At 33.4% G+C, this 17,047-nt stretch overlaps 1 protein-coding gene across 1 annotated transcript; it reads right to left on the bottom strand.

Annotated features, from left to right (window-relative positions):
- Positions 1-1,723: 1,723 nt before the first annotated feature.
- On the bottom strand, positions 1,724-16,541 carry LOC107903976 (uncharacterized). The gene is made up of 15 exons (XM_016830217.2): positions 16,106-16,541; positions 15,502-15,629; positions 15,241-15,373; positions 12,583-12,739; positions 12,422-12,500; positions 11,352-11,392; positions 11,088-11,204; positions 10,864-10,944; positions 10,114-10,176; positions 9,980-10,031; positions 4,238-4,312; positions 2,933-2,980; positions 2,667-2,702; positions 2,495-2,569; positions 1,724-2,135 (listed from the first exon to the last, which is right to left on the bottom strand). The coding sequence occupies exons 1-15, from the start codon at positions 16,263-16,265 to the stop codon at positions 2,052-2,054; spliced, it is 1,329 nt and encodes a 442-aa protein (XP_016685706.2). The 5' UTR covers positions 16,266-16,541; the 3' UTR covers positions 1,724-2,051.
- Positions 16,542-17,047: the final 506 nt, after the last annotated feature.

The raw sequence follows: 17,047 nt of genomic DNA, 5'->3' as shown, positions 1-17,047 counted from the left end.
TGATATGAGAAAACAACTTATATTAGTAGGTAATCTAAACGGCCCATAGTCTGAAGAATCAAAATTTAACACATTGATTCAAGGGACTATTATGTTGTCTATTAAATCCAATTAGGAAGATATCTTGTCTTAGGTATCAGAACCGATGACTCCTAATAGATGTGTTTGTTTAGACTGACAATACATCAGATAGGACAAAACGTAAATGACATCCTCTCACTAGCATTGTATAGTTTATGAAAATGAAACATGCTCATGAGTCATTCGTCCAAGACGAATGATTTCCGTTACTATTTGTTAGTAATAGTCTTTTCCATATTAGAAGATATAGTGGTTACCATGAGATAAAGAATCATATTAGGTAAACAAATTGAACCAAAAGAGATCAATGATATCTTATAAAGGTAACACATTAATGGTAAGATCATTGGATGAGTAAAATTATAAATTGTTTTCATAATGGAGTTAAGTCATGTTACTTCTAGTAGATTGACTCCATGACTAAATAATGTTATAATTAATAGACAAAGAGTTGAAACTTAATTATAAATTATTTTAACCCTAACTATATATGTCCAATCAGTCCATCTGCTGGCTCAACACATCACTTTGTGAATTGCTTTTAGAATCGGTAGGTTGAATTTAATGAAAAAGACTAAAAGATAGATGGATTCCATGGATTACTATGCACAGTAAATACATTAATTATTTTAATTTTTTAAAATTATTATTTGATTAATTATAACTAACTGAGTTTAGAGTATAAATTAAATTAAGTAACCATCGTAGTTCTACAGAATGAGACAATTAAATTTATTTTCTTATAAAATTTAATATGATATAACCATCATGATTTTAAAGAAACTAAGATTGGCTTGAAAAAAATATTTTAATTGAGAAAATTAATTTAATTTATTTTAATTTATTAAATTTATTTTAATTAATTAATATTTCAAGAATAAAAAACTAATTATTAAATTAAAAAATTGGATAATACATATAGTCATACCCAATCCATAACAAAATATCAACAAACCCATCAAAACATGGCCAACTAAACCCTCATTGTACTCCACCCGCCATATGAACTACTTATGGAAGTCAATTTTTTCTATTAAAATATTATAAAATTAAGTGAAATTTTTTTTCAAAAATAGATTTTATAAGATTTATTGCTATAGGTAACACATTTTTAATATAAAAATTTTTTAAAAATTTTTACTATGCAAAAAACCACATTTTCTGAACCAATTTTTCAGACAAATTTAACACTAGATTCGTTAAAAAGAAGAGGCTGGAAGTAGATTGCTTAACCGACTTGCCGGAAAACGTTCATCAAACAAGCTAGAACTTAGCCCGCGACACCGGTTGCAATGAACTTTTCGTTTCGGCAACCCAGCCCCAGGCACATCAATTTTTTTCTAATCTATTACTTCATTATTCCATCTGTCCTCTCATCTTGCCTTGTGCTTCCGTGTATGCCCGTTTTCTCTTCAGTTTTTTTTCTTTTTTCTTTTTGCTGTCCGTAACAATTTATTTCTGTCCACGAAATAAATTCAATAGACAGACAATGTTAGATAAAAATCCTCTATACCAAGCAGTTGAGCTTGGCAAATTCAATGACAGCCAATTAGATGTATCAATTACGAGCAACAAAACATAAGGTGGTTGGAGATTAACGAAATAAATAACCTGTCCTTTTTACAGTCATCACAAGTCAAAGTTGAAGTCCAAGTCTGATTCCATCTATGAATTTTAATGAGTTAAGGCTGAGCCCACTCAAACAAACAACAGTTGATGGATCGGATGCCAATTGCCCAACTATCGAGTATCCAATGATGGACAATACATTACGCAACAGATTTTCTTTTTCGTTTGCGTGCGTCTCGTTGTCAGTCAAACAGATCAACAATGTACAAAGGGTAAGGTTGGGCACAACAGCGACAACATAAAGTTAACACGCAAAAGTCGCATCCGATTCATATAGCATAGAATAAAAATACAAGACATGATCAAAGACGAAAACCAAGCCAGGGTACCAATTATCATCATCATTCTTCCACTTCATTTCTTTCACTGCCCTTCTCCGACTCCTCCAAAACCGGAGGTATACAGTCCACTTTGTATAGAAGGGCCTGTCCAACCAACCAGATTTAGATCAATACTAACTTTTACATGCTTAGTAAGAGTAGTCGCATTTCCTTTGGATTATTGAATAAGGATACCAACCTGTTAATAATTTCTCTTATAATCCATCAAAAATACCATTTCTAGGTCATACTAAGCCATAATATAATAAACACAATTCCAATTATAAAACAGATCTACACAAACAACTATAGAGAGAGTGTGTTACACATCAGCTTTCATAGGTTTTACTCCCATAAAGAGTTTCTAGTTTTCAAAAGCTTTCAAAGAGTGGGTTATGCATCAAATCAAGCAGCATAAATGTAACACTGAGGAGAAACTCCAGTCCTCAAATACCACTACTTACCTTCTTGAAAAAGGCTGAATATGAATTATCCCAGATGAGTTTGTAGTTTCCAGCCATGCATGTGCTGAAGTTTCCCTACACACATATACATATACACATAAAGGAAGAATTATAAGTGTCATGACAGGTAAACTTAACACTTTGTAGCCAGGGCAGTAACCCAATAACTTACTTGATCTGACTCATAGCGCCGGTAAGGCAATATTAGCTGAAGAATAATCAGTGATGCCCCCAGCAAGATACAGGGAGAAGAAAAATAATTAAGAAACAGGTTAGCACAGAGATTTGAAAGATACAAATAAGATAAAGAGGGGGAAACCCAAAAAGGAAAAAAAAAGAAGCTACAATTTACTGGAAAAAGGAAAGCTACAATTGCAACTCAAGAAAATAAACCAGAGAGTCATCGATCAACAAAGGAACAATATTTCTCCAACTTACTGTTTTTTCCCCACCATTATTTGTGTACTCCACACTAAATCCAATATCCTGCCACAAGTAATGTAAAGTTCAACAGAGTAAAAAGTAATCCACCACATTTATATTCTATATAATAGCATAATGAAACTTGAATGCATTGAAGGGGAGTGGCATGCAGTAAGAAGGGAGGGTATGATGAGAGATTTTTTTAAAATTTCTTATGGATAATTTCAAGTTTTTATTAGTTTTGAGTAGTTGAGATACTTCTTACACTAGAAATTTCTTTTTGGAGAAATTTCCTACCATGTGTGAAAGAGTAAAAACCTTACCACATATTTAACGAGTTTTGGATAAAAAAATTGTTCATCTTTTCTTACTTTCTTCATAAATAAATATATATATTAACATTAAAAGAACTACAATTTAAAATAAAGGAAGAAAAATATTTTCATACATATACAATTATTTTATTTTTGTAACCAAAAGACGTTAACATATGTACTTTACATTTTGCTCAGCCACTACTTGACATGTGACATTCTTTTTTCTGACCTTATATATATTAATTTAAGGCATTGTTTACCTTCCACAGTATATTTTATTATATATTTTAAAATCTAGGAAAAATCAAGAGATAAAAAAAATTTAAAAACAAATATAGAGGAGAGAGAATAGCAAAATGAGTGCTAAAATAAATAATTAAAAAACTTATTTTGGAAAAAATAAATTATATATAAGTTTATAACACAAGTAAAACTTTTACAATGGTAATAAAATCTAGGAGCATTTAAATAATTATAATTATATTTTGGAAAAAAAATTATATATATAACTTTATAACACAAGCAAAACTTTTACAATGGTAATAAGAGCTAGGAGCGAGCATTTAAATAATTATAATTATATATTCAATTTCTAGTTTTAGTTTTAGTTATTTTTTTGAAACTTCTAAGAAATCCTTTGAGTAGGGTTCCGATCTGCAACTTATTATTAGCTATTTAATATTATGTCTAGAATATTAATATCTTAGTGAAACCTATTATTGTTTAAAATTTTTTATTAAATTGATATTAACATGTTTTAATGCAAAAAAATTAAAAACCATTTTCAATTTTTTTTTAAATAAACATTTAATAAAAAAACTTAAACTTGCAACAACATGGGAGCTATTTTCTATTATTAGTTAACAACAAATGCATAAGGTCTTTAAAGATATTCAACCACCACACTACTTTATTTATCATGTTATCACAAAATCATATTGAAAATCACTAGTAAGCTAGCTAAATGCTTCATTAAAGGTTCAAGAGAAAATAATGGCAATACCATGTTCAACTTGCCCTGCACCAATGAGAAATCCCAGGCAATATATGAGTTTATTGACTCCACTGTCAATGAAACCTAGAAGACAATGCATAGAAAAGCATAAAAACAAAAAGGAGAGAATTAAGTAACTTCTCAAAATTCTTTGCCTAATATTTTTTTTTTTTTAAAAAAAGCAAAAGAATATCAGCTCATATACCAAAAATCCATTCCTGAAGTTTGATTTGATTTCAAACAAGTCACAAGCAGTTAAAATACTTAGAGACATCGTGTTTCACTACCCTCAATGACAGATTGATTGGGTCATTATAAATTCAAGTGGCCGGTCAACTGTGGTGCAGGAGCTTTATTTAATAATATTTTATTATTTCAGCTTTAGTTATTAAATATTAGATATATTATGGACGGATAAGATTATTAGTTATTTTTAGGGTTTTAAATCTAAGGGTAGGAATAAAGTTTTATTTGCAAGAAAACCTAGCAACTTTATGTGCAAGAAAGCTTAGTACAAATAAGTTAGTAGACTTTACAACAAGCATTGTTCTTATTATTTCTTTGAACTAATATCCATGAAGCACCAACATGATTCTTCACCTCTCGTATCCGTGTCGTATGGGTGTCCAACATGACATGCTAGAATACGTCAAAAGAAAAAAAAGAAGTTGGACACAATCAAGACACCAATGTCCCAAAATGGACACGGACGGACACGGACAACTAGCGGCCGACGAGGAGATGAAGCAACACTTCCAGCGGCTGAAAGAAAGGAGAAAGTGTCTGGGGTTATTTTTTGGTTTATTAAACTCACCATTTTTTTTCAATTTTTTATCAAGTTGTTTTTAGCTTATAGGTTTTGGTTCTTTTAGGGGGTGGGCTTCGGTTACTTATTATAATATATTTGGGTTATATGGCCCAAACTATACTTCAAGTTTTAGAAACTACAACAAATAACATTTAATTTATAGAAATTTTAACTTAAAATATCTTAATTAATTAACATTAAATTAGATTAACATATGCTACTATTATTTTAATAAGATGGTGGTAAATAAATGAAGTATTTTCACATAAAATTCATAACTGTATCCTCCCTTTTTAAAATTATCACGTCACTATGTCCATATCATGTCGTGCCCATATAGCGTGTCCTTGTTCGTGCTCCATAGACTAAAATAAACTACAGGTTTTTTTCATACCCCAAGTTTTCTGAAGTTCCAACTTCTTTGTACTCTTTTTTCAGTCCTAATTCTACTAATTTATTGTTGTCTTTCTCTACACCACCAGGTCTTGGTATCAAAGCTTAATTAGATCCTAGGGTTTAAAGTAGAATTTGCTTTAAGCCATGATTGGACATGCTAAAGGTCAAAAAATAGGAAATCAGGGTCAAGGGATAGATTTGGCTGCAATACGATGTGCAATTGAAGAATTATCACCTGCAATGTATGGTAGGCCGTGACCAGAACCAGCGGAAGCCCAAATGGAGATTCCAGAAGGTATTCTTGCAGATGAATCTGATTTTGGCAATGAAGAAAACCCACTCTATCATGCCGGCCCCGCAAATTGCAAGTACAAGGTGGATTGGAGTAGTAGTTGGAGCACGCCCTTGAATTAAACGGGGAGGAATTAAGATCGAAGTTACTGATTTTCATGGTAAGACGAATATGGAAGATTATTTGGATTGAGAAGCTTGTTTGGAGAATTACTTCAGATGGAAAACTATGGTGGAGGCTGGGAAGGTGTGGTTTGTGAAACTAAAATTGAAAGGCATTGTGCTTTAATGGTGGAGAGTTGAAAAGCAATGTGCACGCCAAGGTAAGCCTAAAATCAGCACGTGGGAACACATGAAAGCAAAATTGCGCAAGCAACTCCAACCAGTTGATTATGCAACGGAGTTCTATGAGAAGCTCCAATCAGTTAAGGCAAAAGGGATTGTCCTGGGGGCGGGGTATACTTTTGAATTTAAAATCTTTCTATTTGGGTCGTGTTGAATGAGAGTAATGAGCAGGTTATATCTCATCATCTAGCAGGGTTAAACCAATCTATCAAGGATGAGATGGGAGTGCTTCAACTATTCAACCTTGAAAATGCATGACAACATGCTTTAATGGCTGAAAGCATGTTTGGAGATATGATGCAAGAAAACCAATGTCTAGAAGAAGGATAGCTGGAGTAGCAAAAAAGGGGATTGGAGTTGTTCAAGGTGTTAAAAGTGAACAAACCACCTTCAAAAAAGGCCACAATTCTCATTATTGTCCTGAACGAAGGATGAAGTTAACTGAGATGGAAGAGCAAGAGGGTGTTCTATAATACCCTATTTATAATGAGTATACTAAAGAGAATGAAGAAATTGATGTATATTTTAGGGTAAGCCTTTGATTGTTCATAGAGTGTCGACAACAACAACATAAGGTGAAGAAAAAGATTGGAGGCGACACAACATTTTTCAAACTAAAGTGTATTGCGATAAAAAGGTTTGTGATTTGGTTATTGATGGAGATAGCATAGAGAATGTTATTCTGAAAGAGATAGTAGATAAGTTGCCTATAGAAAAGCATCCTTCTTGTCCTTGCTAATGGTATCAAACCAGATTTGGAGAGAGTTTGTACCATTAGAGAATGGCCTACGCCGCATCATTTTAAAGAAGTTCGAAGCTAACATGGGTTGGCTTCATTTTAAAGGAGGTTTATCAAGAATTTCAACATTGTTTCGAGTCCTATTACTGAATGTTTGAAGAGGACAGGTTCAATTTTGGTGAAACCCAAAAGGCCTTTGAAGTGGTTAAAGTTTTGATGACAAAAGCACATGTTCTTGCACTTCTATTGAGAAGTTATTTGTCATCAAATATAATACATCTCAGGTAGGAATTGAGGTTATTTTTAGCCATGCAGCCATTGAATTTTTTAGGGAGAAGCTATCAAATGCTTAACATATTTGACTTGTAATCTAGAGTTCTATGCTTAGGTAAGGGTTGTTCAACATTGGGAGCATTACTTGTCTTATCGAGAATTTGTGGTTTAATCAAATTATCAAGCGTTGCAATTTTTGAGTTCAAAAGAAAGGCTCAAGGATTGTCATACTAAGTGGAGTTCCTATCTTAATGTGTCCTGAGTGATATACAGGACCGGTGAGACTAATGTTGTGGCAAATGCGCTTAGTAGACAATCTTCACTACTAATGGCAGTGAGTACTAAAGTGATGGGTTCCGAAGAATTGGGAATCAATACAAAACTGACCCGTATTTGGACTTATAATACTTGAGTTGGAAGGTCAACTAAGCATGAACAGTTGTCCTATTGATTACATGATGGGTATGTGTTTAGAGCAATCATTTGTGCATTCTGGAAGGTTCCTTACATGAACAACTTATGAGGGAACTTCATAGAAGTTGCTTGGAAGGCACCTTAGAAGAGGTAAGACCAGGAAATTATTGATGGATCAATATGTTGTGCCAAGAATGTATAAGGATGTGGACAGGTTGGTGAAAAAAAGATGTCTTCTTTGTCAATTTAGCAAGGGTATTTCACAAAATACAGGGTTGTACACGCCGCTACCTATGCCAAAAGTGTCATGGACTCATTTGAGCCTAGATTTTGTGGAAAACCAAAGACAACAAAGGGTTTTGATTCAATCTTTGTTGTGGTGGATCTCTATTCAAAGATGGCAAATTTCATTCCTTGTTCTAAACCTTCTGATGCTACTCATATTGCTGAGTTGTTTTTCAAGGACATGGTAAGACTACTTGGCGTTCCTACATCTATGATTTCTGATAGGGATTAAATTTGTAAGACATTTTTGGAGGACTTTGTGGGAGAAAATGGGAACCCGATTGAAATTTCCTAGCACTTTTCATCCACAAATAGATGGGCAAATAGAGGCTGTTAACCAAAGTTTAGGAATTATGCTTAGGTGTCTTGTTTGGAATCATGTGAAGAGTTAGGATTTGGTTATTCCTCAAGATGAGTTTACATACAACTCTATGAATAGAACAATTAAAATACACCTTTTCAAGCTATTTATGGACTTAGACCTCAACCGATTGAAATTTTATGGCACTTTTCATCCAGAAATATATGGGAAAATAGAGGTTGTTAAGTTCAGGAAATATGCTCAGGTGTCTGGTTTGGAATCATGTGAAGAGTTAGGATTTGGTTAGTCCTCAAGATGAGTTTACATTCAACTCTGTAAATAGAACAATTAAGAAGACACCTTTTGAAGCTACTTATGGACTCAAACCTCAACCAATTGAAATTTTCTAGCACTTTTCATCCACAAATAGATGGGCAAATAGAGGCTGTTAACCAAAGTTTAGGAAATATGCTTAGGTGTCCTGTTTGGAATCATATGAAGAGTTAGGATTTGGTTATCCCTCAAGATGAGTTTACATACAACCCTTTGAATAGAACAATTAAGAAGATACCTTTTGACGCTACTTATGGACTCAAACCTCAACATGTGCTTTAGTTCCTTTGTCTCTTGGAACTAGGGTTGGTGATGACAGAGAAGCTTTTGCTGATATATATGGCAAGCTCATCAAGAGATGATGGCTGCCATGAAAGCAAGCAAAAGTGTTATGCTAATTATATAAAGAAACTTGAGGTTTTTTATACCCTAAGTTTTCTAGAATTCCAACTTTTACTCGTTTTTCAATCCTAATTCTGCTAATTTATTGTTGTTTTCATCCTAAACGACATTAAACTGAGAATTTGTAACGAATATGTCACAACCTCAGGGAATATGCTGTTATCTTTATTTTCTACTATCACCAGTATCTCAAGGCAGGCCCAATGACCCCCAACACCAAGCAATAGTGGTCATAGAAACGTTAACACTTAACAGTTATGAAGTCTATAGTTATTGCACATGCAATTTGATTTGTAAAAGTTACAAACCATGGTCAAAATACAATAAACACTAGTTGGTTTGATTTAATCTATAAAGATTATTTAAACTAGAAGATGCAAGGAAGCATGTTTTAATGGCTGAAAGGCAATTGGCATGCTATGGTGTAAAGATATACGTAGGTAAGAAATTATTTTGCAGGATAAGAGACTTCAAGGCCTTCATAATGATCAAACCACTCAGATGTTATAGGGGAGGGCAACATCTAACAAGGCAAATTGGTAGAGTGACGAAAGGAAGAATGGAGCAACTTATGGAGTACAAAACAGTTCTAGACTGGTACACGTAAAGCTAGAAAAAGGTCATTGATGTCATTTTTTAGCCTTGGTGATAGAGCACATACCTCCTACAGTCCACAAAGAGGGGTAATCTTGTAAATGTAGAAAGGATTAAAAAGGAATTAGACTAGCTTAAGATGATTATGAAAACAATGCGGACATTGATGTTTATCCAATTGAAGGAGACTCATTAGCGATTTAAAGAATTGAAAGAAACAAAAAGCAGTTGTAGAACAAGTATAAGATGGGAGCCAACATAGCATTTTTAAAACTTGAGTTGTTCAAGAAAAAGTGCATGATGTGATTACTAACAGCGTCGAGTATGGAAAAGGACATTTCAAAGTGTTGAAGAAGTCAGACCTGCTAATAGACAAGCACCCTTATGCATACAGATTTGAGTAGCTTAAAAAGGAAAGTGAGTTTAGTTGACAATCTAACTTAGTCTCCTTTTGCAGGATGTGATATCAACACAAATGACACACAAACAGACTTACGGTACTAGCAACCAAGCATAGATAGATTAGGTCAGGTAATCAGATGTAGAGATGGAACTGCTTTAAGAACAAACCTCATAACTTTTCCCAGCAGGAACAGTTATCTCCTTATATTCGTCATTTTTCCTGAAAAATAGAAAACCAAAAGAAAAAACTATTTAAACTGGAAAAACCACCACCAAGTTGAGGCAGAAACGTGGATGCTTACCCCATTTCTAACATACTGGCATCCTCTGCTGAAATAAAGAATGGCGAATTTGCAAAGACCTCACTGACAGATGCATATGTAAATAAATAAGCAGATAGTTCAATACAGTTGAATAATAATGCAAACAGCTTATACTTTTGTAGTGATGGAGACCGCTTTCATAGTTAAACCATCAATGGGATACCTAAAATTGCTTAAGCAATCATTTCATTTTTGTGGTCAGTTCGTGTAATTACTATTGACACAAAGTAGGTGTTTAGGACCAAATCTGATAAATTTTTGTTTTGATAAGGTAGATATACATACCGAATGCAGTCCAAGAATTTTTTTCAGACATACCCAAGCAAAGTTGTGCAAGTAACAAGATTGTAATTTGTAAAGCAAGTTCATTCAACAGATAAGCAATCAGTTTAATATTATGGTTTAAGACTCTTTAAGCAGAATGAACTCAAATGAGCAAAAGCATGGTCATTTTTTACGGCCACAAGAAAGATAGCTAAATGAAAGGAAATAAAAAGTTGACGGAACTGCTAAAACAAAACGCAGAAGGCAAGTAAGCTAACTGAGAAAACACCATTTGTTAGACCTATCTTCCAAACAGAAGTCTATCACCAAAACTATTCGAACCACATAAAGAAACTATTGTAAGGCGAAAAAATATTAACATTGTCATTATTGTTGATATAAAAACAGCATCATCAACAAGAACAATGTCATGTACAACCCATATAAATCAAGAAAGAACCATACCTTATAAAGTTTATGAACCTCTGAAGCTCGGTGGTGTAAACATCAACCGCTTCTTCCAAGACTGAAATCTGAAGCCTATTTCTGAAAAATGATATGGTAGAAAATCAGCCAGAAAAAATTATACTACTACCAGCTAGATGCTATAAACATAGTTCTTGCTGTACGACAACAACAACGACAACAACAATAGTAATTAAATATACATAGGCAGAAGGATATCTCACAGTTTAAAAGCTTCAAATCTCTGCCATGCTAATGAAAGAAAGAGATGGATAAAAAGCACCATCCTTGTAAGGCTATACAAAGGGGGTCCATAGCGTTGCCGCTGCTCTTCCATGGGCCTATTTAGAAGAAGATGCTATATTTCAATAAAGCTATCCAGCAACTGCTAAACAGTCACCTCTAAAACTTCTAATTATTCTAATAGGCAGACACGTAACTATTAATGTATCAATATGGAAGGACTGATTAAAATGAAAAGCACTTACCCATCATCATCATTTATTTGCCGAATAAAATCCAACAAAACCTTCACAGAGGTTTAGAGGGCGGAAGAAGATGTTAGAACACTAGACAGAAGTATTATGCTTAAAAAAAAAAATTTCCTCATCAATCAAAATTTTCATATGCAACTGTGCAAGTTCGCATAGAGTGTGCAACTCACTATCTATACTTAAGGACAAAATATTAATAAACCAAGCAAAGCAACAAACAGGAGAACAGTGTAATTAGTATGTTTACCTACTTAAGCAATCCTGCACATTAAGCACTAACAACATGACTAAGAACAGACGAGTGAGCTAGAAGATATTCAGATGAAGGTTTGCATCGAAGAGCTTTTAATACATTTGAAATAAAGGACAGAAGGAAACAGTTCATGATTCATCAAACAATTAAAGCAATATAATATCATCAGCAGGAAACAGGATAAACTGCATGGTTGAAAGCTCAGAGACTAAAATAGGACAACTAACAGCATGTCTTGTTCAAAGAATGGAATAAGATAAAAATGAGAAATATTTTACAAGGAAATACACTAAAGGAGAAAGCCATTTTTCCATTTGGTTCAAAGAACGGGAATAGAGTAGTAAAGTAGTAATACTATTATTATCATGTCTGTTTGAAAGGAATAAGATCAAGGAATATAAAAATAATTGAAGCTGTCAATTAAAATAATGCCTACTTTAACTATATTGTTGAAAAAATGACCATATGAGGAATCCAATGTGCTAATCAGAATTAACAGCAGCAGTGAAATCTAAGAGTTTGCATCTGATTCCTGGGCATACATACCCACAGCCAGATCTAGTAGTTTTTTTTTTTTTTTTTTGGGGGGGGGGGAGAGGGGGGAGCAGAGTTGGACATCGAAATCACCAATGAAGCCTTTAAAATTCAAGTAACATAATGTAAAAGAAAAAGTCGGGAAAAATTATACAAATAACGGTGTTACTATTATCTTGCTGCTTCTGCAGAATAGCCATTTATGAACCAAACAAAGAATTACTCTTCAACTTATCAGATCGCAACAGCTAAATATAACAAGACAGTGAAGACAAACCTGCGGAACTCCAACCAAGTACTTTACAAGGGTTTTATAGACACCTGTTGCAGAACCAAGTTGCACTAGCTGTCTCCTCCTGATATGGTATTTCATAAATACATCAGACTCTTCATTCATTACACATTAAAACTAGCAAACAGAAAACAAAGGAGGCTCACCGATCCATTTGTTGCTTCCATAGCAAAGAATATCGATCACGTATGCTTCCACCAGAACTAATTAGAGCATCTACCTCTGCTTGCTTATTCCTTTCTGATCTCTCCTTTTGTTGTCTGATTAGTGTTCCTCGAAAATCTTGAGGCATGTAGGTCATAACTGCAACCCAGAGATATTGCATCAGTTGATCATATAATATCTACTCAAACATATATGTCATATCTGTAGGTCAACAAGACAAATACTTGTTTGTAGCACACACTGATTAATAAAATTTTTGCCCCTTGCAAAACATAGACAATACCTACAGATGTGAAGATTTAAACTTTAAAGCTATTGGATGCAAAATACATAATTATATAAAGAAGCAAGTCAAGGTTATCAACCCCTTGACAAAGCAAAATCATAATTACATAATGCAGGTCATTACCCTTCCCCCCTCCCCCCACAACACGCACACACCAAAAAAAAAAAAAGCATTAAACCACATATTTGGAGCTTTGGTGACGGCACCCTCCAAAGCTGTTCTTTTGCATTCCTCCAACAAGAGCCAAAATATATATATTTTTATAAAAACAAAATCGAGAAAAAGATTAACTCTATCATTATTTTCCTGTTTAGGAACAAAATTTCAGATTGGTTTGAATCTTCTGAGAACTAAATTAAATCATGCACACTCCGGAAGCCAACCTTCCAACCTACTGCAAAAATAAAAATGGAGGAACAAGCATTTAGAAGGCTCTCCTTGTCTCTGCCAAGAAAAACAGATCTTGGAAAGGTCCTTCATAGGCACCATCACACAAAGAGAAATGCCAAAAGAAACAACTTCCACTCCCCACATCAGGGAAAAATAACATGAGTAATCAATTAATAGCAATCTCCCCAATCCACTCCCAAAAAGCACAACACTTCTAGGTAATTCACTGAGAATCAGCAAGTTCAGATATATTAGTCTGACAGAATTTTTTATTTCACCTGACCAATATTAAACCTGAAAAGAACACTGATGTGAATAATAAAATAGCATCACTCCTTGTGATGCCCAGATGTAAAAATGAGAAAAATAATTGAAGTAGCAGTGAGTAAAATATTTAGGCACTTATTTTTAGGTTAAATGAACCTATGAAACATATATACTACAGAAGCCCATCATCTACCACCCCAGACATGACCTGGACACAAGAGTGAAAGGACTCAGCTGAAGTCGTTGTTCACGGAAAGGAAGACAAAAGAAAACAAGAGAGAAGTGCTAGGAATTGCTTGACTTCTGGTGCTAGGTCAGGGATGAAAACTTGAATGACGTTTCAAGGAAGTAGCAAAACCACTGCATTTGTGAAGATAGAGAAATAAGTTTCTTTTCCTGTGGAAATAAACTATAAAATTGGGCAAGGTCAAGTAAACTTTTAATTGAAAGATTCATAAGTTTATTCTAGTACAGTTTCTATGCCTATAAAGACACCGGACCAGATTCATTAATTTGTAATGAAAATAGTTTTTTGAATGAATTTATATGATTTGAGAGACCTTTAACTGTATTTCAGTTTAATTTTAATTCAAAATTAATGAAATTATAAATAATCATTATATAAGACACTTTATTTTCATATCCACTATCCGCCACGTCCACATACTAAACTTTCAATCTGTAACTCTGTTCATACTATGGTACCAATACCTATTGTCCCTAACCCTGCTTCCAATTGTCAAAATAAAGGCAAAAAGAAGGAACAGAACTAAAGAATAGAGGAAATATATGATAAAAAAGCTTAGAAGAAAAGGAAACAACTTTCTCATCCTGTAGGACCTTATTAAGCTTTCCACTTCTTTGTTCTCTCTTAGCTATCCTCTTCATGATCTAGAATCTTAAAAACAACTCAAATATTCAATTGAGCTCACACAACACAAAACAAAATTTTCTTCATATTACAAACAGTTCAAATATTCATGGTGCCAGTACATCTGCTAGAGATCTCATTTACCCTAACATGGGACTAATCTTCTATGGAAAAAGAAAAAATCTGAACTTTCATAACCACATCATACCTACAACCAATCACTAAAATAAAACATTCCCCTTAGCAACTCTTTAAACCAATTATAGCCATTGGTATATCAAACCACTCGTCCATCAAGCAATTGCAGCAGCATCCAGCTAACGTCATGATCATCTATGCATAAGGTACTACAACTTTAAGAACACTTTGAATATATGAAGAGCAATAATCTCAGCACTCTGCAGCAACTCATTTCTCAACAGGTTAATGGCTACAAGTCTTCCCAATTTACCAGCAGAGAATAATAGTGTTATCCAAATAATTTAGTCCAAATAAAAACACCTAGAAAATTCCTCAACTTAGTAAATAAATATGAAAGAGTAACATTTTGAATAGCTCTTCACCATTTTAACTACTTTACTTTTGGTATCTAACATAATTACAAGAAAGTTACAGAATTAGAAATTAGCATGGCTACTCAGTTATCAGAAAAAGCTTTGGAACAAAATTTCCTTTGAAATATAATGACTCGGATACAATGCATACACCCACATAAACAAACCATACATTTTTACATTCACAATTATAGACATGCAAACAGAGTGCAAACCTAAGGATTTTAGGTTCATGCAAGTATCTATAAATTCACAAACAAGCAGAGTAGACCTGTGTTGAATACACGTTCTGAGTTTCTGGATTGGAAAGACTCCAATATCCTCAGAGTTGCCTGAAATTTATCCTTGAGCTGCCCAAGAGTAGTAGCAAATTCTGCAACCTCAGCCGTTGATGACTGCTGAAGCTGATGAAGCAGGAGTGTGATTATAAATTTCGAGGAACTTAGAAACGAAAAAATATATATAAAACAAAAAGTATATGCATATCCAAAACCAAAGGGGGAAGTAGATAGGAAAACTTTATGTTTCTTACCACAGATGGCCAGTGAGGTCTTTCAAGTAAAAACAGAATTTCTTCAATATGTTCTCTATTTTTCCACATGTTCTCATCCATTTTATGTGGAGGCTCACTATCTGCTTCTTGTATTAATAAGCTTTCACCTAGAGCATCAAAGGAGAGAGAAAATGGCAAAAACATAATTGCTCCATTGGAATTGAATCGATGTCATCTTATCATAATTTTCCCATAGGAAGAAAACCAGACCCTGTGATTTCATTTATGGTATAGATAAGCAATTAGGTTATGGTTTTGCTTTTGCCTTCGCTTTCGAACATATTTCAGAAAGAAGCAAGCACGCTAGGAAATAACACAAAGGCAAGCAGGTAGAAGAGGAAGCAAATATTTTTAACAAGCATTCTTCGTTTCAGAGACAAATATTTAATTATTAGTTAAATAAATCCCCGAATAAATTGCGGGTCATTGATTCTGTTTGTAACCCCAAATAGAAACAAGTCCTACGACTTTTACTTGCTTTCATTATTTTTCTTCTAAATTTCTAATCCTAAGACTAAGGCAAAAATACAGGGATGATAATAGCAATAGCTAATAACTCTAACATAAACTAAACATTAAAAACCTTGAGTTGGAGGAAAGCCTTGGATCAAATCCTGGATGAAAGACCGAATCTGAGAGGAAAGACGAGACACGTCGTCTGTGAGTGGATCGAATGGGTACTTTTCGTAATAAGAAGCGAGAAACGCCCTTGTTATGGGCACCAGACCCCCCGTTGAAGCCATTTTTTTTCTAAATTACTAGTATTTCTGAAAACTGCAAATTGTATTGGCTAGGAATATAGGATCAAAGAAGGCTTAAGAAAACTGTATTTTTGCTGGATCTAAACGGAAACCATCTTCTTCGACAGAGATTAACAGGCAAGCAAATTTCCAAGCTGCCTATCATAGGTTGGGTGGGTCGACTCGACGGGTCCTTTTTCTTATGAGTTTTCTTCATGTAGGATCCGAATATATTATTTTTAATAATTATTATTGATAAAGGAGGAATTAATTGATTACAATAAACAAAATGCTTAAAAGTTAATTAAAATACTTTTACTGAATTAAGATGATCATATTTTTTTTTTATAATCAAATGATTTATTTATCAACAAGTAAGCATTTCTAAGAAAAAAATTATTCTGATTTTTTTCAATGAGAGCTTTATTATAATTAGGTGATCTTATTTATTCAAAACAAACAGTTAAATTTACTATTTGATCAAATTATTCTATTAAATAATTAAATTTTAAATTTAATAAAATCAAATAGGTTTTGTTACAACTTTGTGATGAACTTTAGAATTAAATGGGAAAATAAGAGAGATTGAGAAAATGGAGACAACTACGAGAGAATGATGTAAATTTTAAATAAGTGGTTTTTTTTAATTAAATAATTTTATATTTTAGGAAATTGTGCTATCAAGTATGGAACAATTAGTTTCGTTGTTTCACTTATGGCTTTTGTTTAAAATAGTTTTTCAGAATAACTATTGTTTGAGAATAGCGATGTTCAAAATAAGATTT

The sequence above is a fragment of the Gossypium hirsutum genome, chromosome D02, assembly GCF_007990345.1.
Source record: "Gossypium hirsutum isolate 1008001.06 chromosome D02, Gossypium_hirsutum_v2.1, whole genome shotgun sequence".
Taxonomy (NCBI): Eukaryota; Viridiplantae; Streptophyta; class Magnoliopsida; order Malvales; family Malvaceae; genus Gossypium; species Gossypium hirsutum.
This window is presented reverse-complemented; position numbering and strand designations above follow the sequence as displayed.

Coding starts and splice junctions, on each gene's coding strand:
- LOC107903976 (XM_016830217.2), bottom strand. CDS start 16,265: ATGGCTTCAACGGGGGGTCTGGTGCCCATAACAAGGGCGTTTCTCGCT. Junction 2,703..2,932: donor ATAATGGTGGGGAAAAAACA/GTAAGTTGGAGA, acceptor ATTATTCTTCAG/CTAATATTGCCTTACCGGCG. Junction 2,136..2,494: donor ATTCAGCCTTTTTCAAGAAG/GTAAGTAGTGGT, acceptor TTGGTTGGACAG/GCCCTTCTATACAAAGTGGA.